Source organism: Lepidochelys kempii, chromosome 1 (genome assembly GCF_965140265.1).
Source record: "Lepidochelys kempii isolate rLepKem1 chromosome 1, rLepKem1.hap2, whole genome shotgun sequence".
Lineage (NCBI taxonomy): Eukaryota > Metazoa > Chordata > Testudines > Cheloniidae > Lepidochelys > Lepidochelys kempii.
In genome coordinates, this window is record NC_133256.1 from 149,673,781 (window position 1) to 149,686,040 (window position 12,260).

General features: G+C 37.4%; 1 protein-coding gene across 3 annotated transcripts in view; it reads right to left on the reverse strand.

The window, feature by feature from the left end:
• Positions 1-12,260, reverse strand: part of CFAP47 (cilia and flagella associated protein 47) — a 636,073-nt gene that overhangs the window by 63,496 nt on the left and 560,317 nt on the right. For all 3 annotated transcript variants that reach the window (XM_073358068.1, XM_073358073.1, XM_073358080.1), the window contains 3 exons: positions 9,066-9,225; positions 7,999-8,093; positions 4,119-4,280 (listed from right to left, as the gene is read on the reverse strand). In XM_073358068.1, coding sequence (XP_073214169.1) covers positions 4,119-4,280; positions 7,999-8,093; positions 9,066-9,225 — 417 coding nt within the window. The remainder of the gene's footprint in view (positions 1-4,118; positions 4,281-7,998; positions 8,094-9,065; positions 9,226-12,260) is intronic.

Here is a 12,260-nt window from a genome sequence, read left to right on the forward strand (position 1 = left end):
GACTTATTTCCCCAAGCTGGACACCTGCTGTACCCACTAGACCTGACTCCTGCTCTGACCACTAGGCAAGACCACCTAAGGCTGGGTCCCTAACAATACCTAGTGGAGAAGAGTGTGTTTCACAGAAAATAATATCCAAAGTTGACAGACTTAGTAGAAAGGTCAAGGACCGATCACTATAAAACTTGCACTGACGTTGTTTGTGCTCTCCCACCCCACCACCCCCGAAGATTAACAAGAGTCTGCAACTCCTTCCAGTACTGTCAGTCCAAGATCTATCAGCTGCAGCAAATTTATTTTTGGGGGGCAGAAAATGAGGAGCACAACAACTAAGCAAAAATAGTGTTGATTTAATTTTATAATTGTCATGAAGACAATTATGAAGCACCCAGGAAAAATGAAAGGCCATGCCAAATTACAACCTATATTTCTGATTTGTTCCCAGATCCTGCACCTCAATTAAAATAATGTGAACTGAAACATCTTTGTGGGTATTTGGGTGCCAATGACCACACCAAGCACACTGCTTTGCTTCAAAGTTCCCACATATGATATTCCACAATCCATGACTTCCTAAATTGGAGCAGGGTTAGCTAAGATGATACTCCTAAGGAACTTTAGAAGATCTTATAGTATAGGATACTTAGCTTCAGTAGCAGGTTTTTGTTTTTTTTAGTATAACACAATATTATGGGAAGTCTATATACTGTAGGAGTTAGGCTGTTAACACCACATCAGATCACTGATCTGTCATGGGTGTCTCATTCATTGCAACAATTACACTATCTTAACATTCATTGCATAGGCAAAAACATTGAAGAGAAGTAGCTACTGGGCACATACCATCTCTGCTTTTCAGAATTAAACTATTTTGATGATTACTTATTAAAATAACAAAGCACATTATAAAACAATCCCCATAAAGGACTAAGAGCTCGGCTTTTAAAGGCATCTATAATTCTTTAAAAATCTGGCCCTAAGGGCCTATACAGTAGTGGTTCCTTAAAATAAGCTGTATTTTATTTACAGTGGATTTAAAAACATCTGACAACACCAACTATCTGTATTTTAGTTGTCAATATATTCAACAAGGCTTATCAGACTGAAATCCTATATCTGATACTGTACTGTAAATAGTAACCTTTTAACTGTAGGATCATTATGGCATTGAATCTGTGGGACTTTTAAATGCTGTGTAATGTCATTACAACTATATAGTGTTAAGATATCCCCTCTTTTTAAAATGAATTAAAATAATTTTCTATTTAAATCAAAATCATGCTGAATGGGCTAGACTGATAATTCTTTGAAGGTCTGTGAGCTGCTTGAAATTTTCACATCTCAAGGGTTTATTCTTGTTCAAATTATTTAAATACTGAAACACAGTAGTAGCTGTTCAAATCTGCTCTGCCTGTAATTATCATCATCTATCTTTGGATATAAAAATTGCTTACTACACATCACATACATACTCTGATGGATCACTGTTTCAGAAGGGAAAATAATGAAAAACAGCTTGCCAAGCTGTTATCTTACAGCTTTACATTTTTATTTATGCTATTACTGGTAGTCTGCAGAACATATAATAGTACTATTAAATTTGATTCCTCGACAGGTATCAAATTCATCTAGGAATAATGACATTATAATGTCATTGACAGCATTCTGGAAACTGCCAGAGCCATAAATGATCTTCGTACCTTTGTTGCCAGAGCATTTCATCACCATACTCCTTGTCTGAAAAGATGTAATGTCCCAAATCAATGTCTTGCAATACATGCAGAAGCTAGTGTTAAATATGAAATATTATTGCCATGCAAAAAACATGCACATCAGGCATCTGCTAGTGTTTCAGAATGTTGTCTCTTATTTGCTGAAGTCACATTATTCATTTCAATTTAAATGCCATAGTATTGGGGAATTAGATATAGTAATGTTTAAAATGACTACAGTTCATATATGATACAATTATAAAGACTACGGCCATGTTATTCTATTTTTAAGAAATATACCTTTATACTTTGATATACAACAGCTCTTTCAGGGCCAAATAAGGTCATGTGATAATATTTACAACTAAAAAGAGACAAGATTATATGCTGGGAATTACAGAGCATATTTTTCTAGACTTAATTCTATTGTTTTGTAAAATGTGAATACAAGGAAGCTAATCTGCAGAGCCTACTGTCCACACAGTGTTGATTATCCTGAATTGTGCAGTACTAGATTAAGTTTCTGTTATTCACCCTCCACTCCCCTCCTGGTTTCATAGACATTACACAAAAGACAGACTATTAAAAAGTCTGGAGTCAGTGACCTCAGATATTCAGTTCTGCTGTCCAATATTCGCACAATAAACCAACCCAGAAAGAAGAAATTAGACAAGTTTAGGGCAAACTCTTGCAGATTTCAGAATGAATTGTAATAAAGTTACCTAGCACAGGACTTTCTGCAAAACAGTGTTAATGTACAACAGAAAAATTCACAGGACAAGGTCTGGGCCTGGCTCAAGTGGTACAAATCAACCACAAAACTAACTTAACTGGCCCTTAGAGTGGATCCTGGGGTGGTGTAAAACTGCAATGGCAACTCTCACACTGCCACCCATCTTGGCTTCCCCAGTGCAGGGGCTGTGGAGGGCAGGGTTTTGTGTGTGGGGTGGGTGGCGGTTGGGTTGTCCCTCCTCCCAGTGTAAAGGTAGATTAAAGCCACTTTACAACCTGAGCAGACCTTGTTTACTTATTCATAGAACATTTTTAGGATGAATTTTTCATAAAAGGCCTCTATAATTTTGTATCCACAATCGAGTCTAGATGCAATTTTCAGGGCACACTCATTTGTGGATTCAAAGATAACACCTCCTGATTTGTGGTGCTACATGCTTTTACATCTGTAACGTTGGGGAGATGTCTAAATTCTAACATTTGCATCTTCAACTGATTGCAAGTATAACACTGTCGGTGCAAACTCAGAAGTCAGATTGAGCTCCCATAGAAAATTCAGCTCCTTAAGATCAAATTCTGATCCCACACTCTCACTCTAACTTTCATGGGAGTAGTGTGAGTTTATCTAAAAGCAGAATTTCTGTCTGATGTGTAAGGGATATACTACTATTGTAAAAAGATAAAGAACTGGGTAAAAACATACAATTTCATCCACTGTGACTACAATTTGGGAATTGCTAAAGGTGATATTTGAAGAGCTGAGCATCAACGCAGTGGGTCAAATTCAGCCCTGGCACAAGCAAGCACAACTCCCATTTATTTCAGTTGAAATTGCATCCACTTGTAGAGAGGTTGGATTTGGCCCTGTTTGTCAGGCTATTCACACAGAGCTTAAGGATTTAGGAAATATTGTTAAGTGTAAGGGAAATTTGCTCTGTCGCAGGGTCTCACTAGGTGCAGAAAACAAGTACTGTAGCCTGTGCAGACTCTCTCTCTCTCTCTCTCTCTCTCTCTGTCTCTCCAGGTACTTACAACATCCTCCCCGCCCCTTCTCTCTCTGAAATTGTTACTATGAGAGGAGTACAAAAAGATCCCAGAGGAAAATAACTTATATCATATCCTGGGCTGATGAAACAAGTGAGCAGCAGTGATCTTTTGTTTAACTTTACTGCCCCTACTCAGCTCACATTATTGCAGGTAACAGGCCCAGTGGTGGGGAATGTGGCATATAAACAGGACAACCCACTCACAGATGTCTCCCTTCATACCCAGCATATATGCATTTACTACTCATCTCAGGGTTTATGCAAGCCACACCTTTTTAATCAGGTAATGCTGTACTGCACATGCTCATGAATACAAACACAGCCTAAGTTAGGTAATTATTCACTGGATAGTAAATGGGAAGCCAGCCTCAGACCTGAGACTGGTGATTGGTGCAAAAAGAATAAGCATCTCCGCCTGGTTTACAAGTCCACCAATACGCACCCCCAGACATATGCTTACTGTTATATGCCTATTGGGGTATTTGTTAGGTCCAGTATGTAGTAGGGATTTTCTCGCTTTTGGAAGCAAGTCCCCATCTCTTTTCAAAGACAGGACCAGGCTCTAGATAGTGTATTATTTGCAGGGTGCACTATAACTTGAAGTATCTGCTGTACTGTGCTTTCTTACCAGCAGTAACCTGAACTTCATCCTGGACACTGGGTGTCTTAGTTTTAGTGGTGATCGCAACATTTCTTTCTACTGGCATAGCAGTTGTTCCAGAAACCACACCAGTTAACAGAACTTCCACTCGCTCCTCCACTCTGTTTCTGGCTTGACAGCATACAACAGCTACAGGAAAGAAGGGATCGATTTTTGTAAAATGTTACTTTCCTGAAAAATTAGTTTTTTGATTTTAACAAAATAACTAAAAATATAAGGGTGGGATATCTTTAGAAAGATGCTAATACCAGGTATTCAATTACCCCAATTGGGACTGAAATTGTGAAGAAGAGCCAGTCTTACTGTTCCCTTCATATTCTGTCTGATAAAAACGCATGGTAAGATGTTGCTCAATTTATTGAAAAAACATTCTGGACTAAGTAATTAATTTCCACAGCTGCTTCTCAAATAACACTTGAAAAGAAATCTCTGCAATTTTTTTGCAATTATGAAATTTAGAAATTTAATTTAAATTCATTTGAAAATAAAACGGTACAGTATCCTTTAAAATATTTTAATTGGAAGTAAAAATAGGTGCTGCAGAAAAAAAGAAATTCAAAAGAAAGTTAATAGTTGTGGAAACTGAAAATGAATTTTTTTATATCTTAATTTAAGATAACATGCTGTTGCTCAGAGTTGAAGTTTTAGAAAACATTTAAAACAGTTTTAAAGAAACATACTAAGATTTAAAATTTTGCAACTTTAGTTTCCCTTAAATATCTGAAGTAAAGGAATTTTAATATTCAATATGACTTCCTTGAATTCTGTAAATTATTATAATCCTCCCCTGAAAAATGTTTCAATTTTCAATACAAGGGTGTTTTATCCAGTGTATTATAGTCTGTAAAACCTTCTTGAATATAATTCTCTCAACACCATGAAAGATTAGTAAATTAGATCTAGAAATTGAAGGGCAGTATTATGTTCCCAGATAAAATGATTCAGAAATTTCCAGATGTCTCAAAATCCACACAGACTGGGACAAAGAGCTGATTATCTGTTTCTCAATTTTAAAATATCAATGTTCTTTCCTTCAAAATTATGCCCAAGTGAATATCAAAAGAATTATTTATTCTGTGATTATGAAAAAGGTAAAGATTTTTTTTATCCACACAGATGATTAGCAGTGACTTATATAGTCACAGATTTTTAGGTTAGAAGGAACAATTATGATCATCTAGTTTAACTTCCAGCATAATACAGTCCATAGAATTTTACCTAGTAATGCCTGCACCAAGACCATAACTTCTGTTTGGGCTACAGTGTATCTTTTAGAAAGACATCCAAACTGGATTTAAAGTCTTCAAGTGATGGAGAATCCACCACATCCCTTGATAAGTTATTTCAATGGCTAATTACCTTCACTGTTTAAAATGTAGACCTTAATTCTAGCCTGAATTTACCTAGCTTCAGCTTCCAGCCATTGGATCTTGTTATTCCTTTGTTTGATAGATTAAAAATCCCTCTACTATATTCTTCCCACATAGGTACCTGTAGAGCATGATCAAGTCACCTCTTAACCTTCTCTTTGATAAGCTAAATAGACTTAGATTCCCACATTTCTCACGAAAAGGCAGGATTTCCAGAACTTATATCATTCTTGTAACTCCTTTCTGACCACTTTCCAATTTTTCAACATACAGTACTTTATGAAGTCTGGAAATCAGAACGGGGCAGTGTTCCCATAATGGTTTCATCAATACTGTAGACACAGGTAATATCACTTCCCTATTCCTACTTCGTATTTCCCTGTTTACATATTCAAGAATCACACCAGTCCTTTTTGCCACAGCATTGCACTAGAAGCTTCTGATCAGTTGGTTATTTACCAGAACTCTAAATCCTTTTCAGAGTCACTGCTTTCCAGGATACAGTCCCTGTATATGGTTCAATCACTGCTTTCGTGCCTCCAGGTGTCAGGTCACAGAGTTTCAGGGGATCTTTTACTCTAGTGCGCCCTCTAGTCAGTTGATCTGGTTCTACCATGATCTTTTCTTGGTGAATTACCCCTCTGGCCAGGGAACACTTACATTCAACCCCCTTCCAGGGTTACAAAAGTCCAACTAAAAATTCAGAGATCCCAGTGCATAATCCTGACCCTGTTGGGTTTATCCACAGCCTGTCCCCTGGACTTAGTCTCTGCACACTGCCTTTGGATAATGATTCCCCATTTACAGTTACCATTGGAGAGCTATCTATTAGCTACTTTTTAATCTAATATGTACTACATTAATTTTATACAATGCAACTTTTTATAGTCATATTGTGTGGTACTAAGTCAAACATTTTACAGAACTCTCTTGGGATGCAAAGACGGACGAGGCTCTCTCTAATCAACCAGAACCACAGTCTGAAGTTTTGACATCACAGCCTGTAGCTTGCAGGCAATTTTAATCATACTATTTCCAAAGAAAAAACAAGATAATCCTTCTATTTAGGATAACAAGTTAATGAAAAAAATGGATTTCTAGAAGATTACTTGCTATGGGCCACGATCCTACAATTGGTCAACGGCACATCTATAATGGGACGTAAGTACATATGTAAAGTGCTTAAGTGCTTTCCTGAATTGGAGCCTATATTTAGAAGGATAAAGTACAGTCCATTTATAACTCTGGATTGTGCGATGGAAAGAGAACTCACAGTATATAAATAATTGTTACTAAATTGCCATTAAAGGCTATTGATATTCAGAATAAATGAAAAGATGTTGGTGTGAAGTACACATATGTATTGTGCATAATTTACATGGCAACAGAACCAGTTGTAAATATTCTGAGTTTTCATAACAGCTTTTAGAAATTTAAAATTTAAGATGTGACAGCTTCCAATTATATACAGTAGTATGTCACTTAAGCAATTTATTAATGCTAACGTTTTTAATGTACAGTTACCATACCTAGTGAAAACAATGGCCTAAAGAAAAGAGATATTGATCTCAATACTTGCTGGTTTCACAGTACACTAAAGTTTTAAAATAAGAACAAAAGCATTCACCTTTTGTACACATAGTTTTCATGCTAATGAGAAAAGTTATAATGGTGTCACACTGGGCACAAGTGGAATATTTGATAATATTCTGCTTCCCTCCTTTAATGAATAAAGAGGAAATTAGTGAGATGAAAGCTCTAATTAATATCACATTGGCATCTGCCTGCAAGTTAAAGGTCCTTAAACAAATTAGAACAATGACAGTACAAATAATATCTATTCCTATTAAATTCAATAATTTTAATCCTCAAGACATCTCTCATTATCTTCCCATACTAACATAGGTTGTTGTTATTTGCCAAAGGGAGATTCAGTATAAAGTTGACCAGAAAATTTTCAAGAGCCTTTATCTACTCACAGGCAGTGCTTTTATGAAGGCTATTAGTGTCTAAACCAGTTCACAATGTCCATGTTATTTAACAGAATTTAAAGTAAACCAATTCTGAAGTTATACTGTGATTAAGAAATAGATGTATTTTAATTTAGTAGCGAATGATGCCCTATTTATTTCCAAAGTGAGCTAAAACAAAAATCCCATAAATATTAGTCTATATCATTTAGTGCAAATTAGTTTTCCCAGGAGTGTTATGGAAAAATTAAAATGATTTGCAGTCTTCCTTCAGAGTTTGCTTTAGGATAAGTAGCAAAATTCTTCTGTCAGATTTACTCAGTGGATGCTGATTCAATATTCTGCTCTCCACACATATTTGCAAAGGTGTTCTGCACATACAAGCTGAAATCTACCCGTGTCAGCCTTCTGTATGATGCAAGTTCCAAGTGTTAGATGTCAAAAGGCAAGCAACTGTTTTGATTTTATTACAGTTCTTATGTTTGTGGCTTTTCAGCTATTACATACCTGGTGTTGATTTATACGGTTGTGCTTCAGGGATTCCATGAATTGGGTAAATCCAGCATATTCCATTGATTTCCCCATTCTCTGACATGGTGATGCTGTTTGAAAATTCAAGTAAAATATGTAATTAACTTAGAATAGCTGAGAAACTGATGTTATTGATGCTAACTTAAAACTGTGGCCAAGACTAGGAACTTTGGGTGCCCAACTTGAGACACTATGAAAGCCTTATTTAGTCTAAAGGCGGAAAAAACATGGAAATAATTCTTTCAGATATGTTTGTTATTTTGTGGTCATATTTCTTGAGTTCTTTCATGGGGCTCACTCCCTTTTCTACTTAAATTATCCTGGACTCCAAAGTTCTCAATGTGCCTGATTATTTTCCATTCCCTTGCATCTTATGCAATCATTAACAGCTATGCACAGCAACTGCAAAATGGATGTAAAATGGAACCAAATCAGAATGGTAGTGTTTTACACCCACTTTGCAAAGATGTGAATTTATCACACAAGAGAATTGAGCTGTGTATTCAGGATATGAGAACACTTGGTCTGATCTGCTCTCACTTATGTCAGTGCAAATATGGAGCAAATTCACTGAATTTGATAGTTATATTAGTGGAAAATCAACAAAAATGGAATCAGAATAAAGCCAAATATATCTCTGATAATTGCTTACACAAACATATCAAAAGGATATTTACTGATTTATTATTAGTTCAAATTTGGAACTAATTCAAATTAGTTCAAAGAATAACGGAAGAATCCAACTGTTGTTCATCTAACCTACCTAAAAGCAGTGACAAGGAATTCTCTTGAGTTTCCAAATTTAAGAAAATGAAAGGCGGGTATTCAAGCTGACGGAGTGCTAGCTACCATTGCAGTTCTTTGTTTGGATATTTAAACACTTACATAGAAACATCTCACAGACTGGACAAATTTCTGCCCTGAAAAAATACACATGCAATTTCATCTGAAGGCAATAGGAGTTGTATGCATATGTCTGAGGGAGAAAGTTGACCATTGGCTGAATATGTTCAACAGTGATTTTTTCCTATCACCATAATTACCTTTTCAGTTCTTTGTTTAATTCAGCAGGATCATCATAGGGCCAGTTTTCACCATTTTCTTTCACTACATGAACAATCACCACAGCTTCATACAATTTCATCGTGTCAGGCACAAACAATACCGGGATGTCCAGTTTACCTTTTGGAGGTAGTGGGATTGCTGTAAAATAATACAACAGTTTGTCACTAAGGTGGTAAAGGCATATTTTGAAAGCTTTGAGTCATTTAGTCACTTTCTATTTATACATTTATCTTTGTCTATCCCACAGAATATTTAGTTTGGTCTTTATCATAAAGGACTATTTTCTCAATTGGAACAAAATTACTTTAACCTTTTATTGCAAGTAGTCAAATAATATATTGTTGCTCACAATGAGATGTACAAATGCATGCTTTACTTAAAACCCCAGCTCCTGGAGACAAGTGCTTACTTGAAAATCCAAGCTCTCATTTAAAAAAAAAGGTTCTAACCTTAATAGTCGTGGAGAAAAGCTTGCAAATGTGACCAGAAGGCACCTTGCAGGCTCAAAAACCTAGAGGTGAATTAAATATGCAAAATATGTATTTTAAGTCATAATTTTAAGGTGATCCCATGATCTTTTGGGGTCTGACTCATGAATTGTGAATGTTTGGATTTAATACTATCAAAAACAATCCTTTATAACTGTCACATCTACACATGGCTAAACTGTTTTTTCTGATTTGCCTTTATTTAATTATAAATATTTTGTATGAGAGGAAATAATTAGTACCTTTGGGCAGGTAACTGCAACCTCAAGTGGAACATTCAAATTCTGTAGTGGGTGCTTTAAACCACTATTTTGAATGATCTTTTGATTTCACAGAAATGTTTACCTACCAAAGTTTTATTTGAAATATATAAACTGTAAAACCTGGTATAAGTTTCCAGCTTTCCCAAAAGAAAATCTTCTAAAGAGGGTCCTCTGAGCATGACCTTCATTTTAGTAATGGTATTATTTTATCCTGGGAGATTCATGTTTAATCACTTCAGTGGTAGTACATTTCTTCATGCAGCTTGATTTTTGGTCTGTAGCAAAGCTAGTAGTTAGCAGTGAAATAAGTACTTGGAAATGAAGTAGCGATATACGTTCTCTTTCCTAGTACTCAATTAAATACTAGGTTTGAACCTCTGCTAACTCGTTTTCTGATTACTGTATTTTGTGTCAGATTTTCTGTTTTATAAAGATCAAGTCATCAAGATCTTAATTTCTGTTAAACAAGTTAAAATATAAATTTGTACAGTGCTCAGACTATTACTACAGAAATGAATGGATATACTATTCTGGAGGGTAGCCAGATTTCACAGAGTGAAGTCAGGGACATGTGTGTGTACATGACTGCACACATATCGCCCACCTTTGCTCGCTCCTGCTGCAGCTCTGTGCATGCTGGAACCCCTGCACTATGTTGAAAGCAGACTAAGACCTGCTCTAACTTGATCAGGCTGCAATAGTCACTGCATTGTAACACAAAGCACTAAATACTACAGTGCAGGGGTGGCCAAACTTACTGACCCTCTGAGCTGCAAACGACAATCTTCAGAAGTCTGAGAGACGGGACGCGCCTGCCAGGGTTCAGGGCTTCTGTCCCTCTCCTGCTGAAGCCCTGAACCCTGGCAGGTGAGCCCCATGGGGCTGATGCCCTGAAATCCCCCTCCCTGTGGGGCAGAAGTCCTTAGCCCCACCAACCTGCCGCAGGGAAGAAGCCCCAAGCTCCCCCCCAGCCCCCGTCTGGTAGGTGGAGAATGAGGGGAAATGGGGGGCTCCATGAGCTACATTTTAACTGTAAAAGAGCCGCATGTAGCTCATGAGCCGCATTTTGGCCATCCCTGCTCAATATATGGTCAGCCCCTAAGGCACTCAAATGCTGTATGCGATACGAAGTGTTGTTTTGGTTGACATCATAGACAAAAGTCTACATTACAGAAATCGTCATCACAAATGGCACCCTAGCCAGCAGTTTCAACAGAGGCTAAATGGGCCTGGAGATTGAACTATTTTACAGTACACCAGGGTTGAAACATATTGGTAGCTGTGACCATTCTGTACCATCTTTCTGTCACTTTTCAATCGCACTTAGCGCTTTTAAAAAACAGATTTGATTTTATCTGTAATAGCTAGGCTTGGAAGGATTAGATTTTTATTGTAAATGTAGATTTCATTGTACATGCTGAAACTGAGAAAATATTTCCATTGATAACTGAAATTTGTAGATAGACAAAGTAAAAATGCTGCTTGAGAAGTTATTAGTTTGATTTAAGGATATTTATTTTGTATATTTTGACATATGATGTTGTGTTTTAAAGATTATAAAGCTTTAACTTTTGAAACTCAATATCTGCTGTCATTAAATAATTATTGTCTGATACCTCCCCCCCATTATTTTGTTCAACTGTGGAAATGTGCCCTGGGCACCCCCTGCTCCCACCGAAGGAGTTATCTGGCTGAGTGCCTAGTCAAGGTGCAGCTTGGGCCCACGCTCTCCAGTGCTGCCTGTCTCTTCCCTGGCTGGCTGGCTGGCTGCCTCTGTAAGCCCAACTGGCTCTCAACTGGCAGGTAAGGTCACATGGGAGGTTTCAAACCATGACCCCTTTAGCTCGTCACCCTGTGCTTTCGCTCCAATTGCCCAGGTCAAAGGTGGCCCTAGTCAACTCTTCCGGTTGAGATAGAGGGAGTGGAGGCTGGAGTGAATGTGCTTGATTTTGCTCCCTACTGGAGTGACTAGAAGATCTCATGAACTGGTGATGACACAGGACACAAGGGGTCCCAATCAGGCCACCGGGGGGCTCACAGGACATACGAGGAGGCATCCACTATTGATCTTACCAGGTTTATTGGGGTTGAAGTCTTCTGTCCTCTGTCCATGTCAGTGTGGGTAGTACAATGATGTCAAACATAATAAATAGGAGAACTCTGTACAGAAATCTGAGAGTCAGAAGAGTCGTCCTCAACATAATCCAAAGGGGATGGCAACTGCTCATCCTGGATATAGGAAGTCCTGAGTAAGGCGGTATAAATGAAAGATGCAGAGTCGGTGACCCAGCAAATCTCGATTCGAGTAGTTGTCCAGTACTGGTAAGTAATGGTAAGTCCAGCTCATTGGAGACAAGGAGGTCCTTCGAGAATCTCAGCTGCTGTGGTACTGTTGGTATATAAGTGGAAGATAGATAAGATC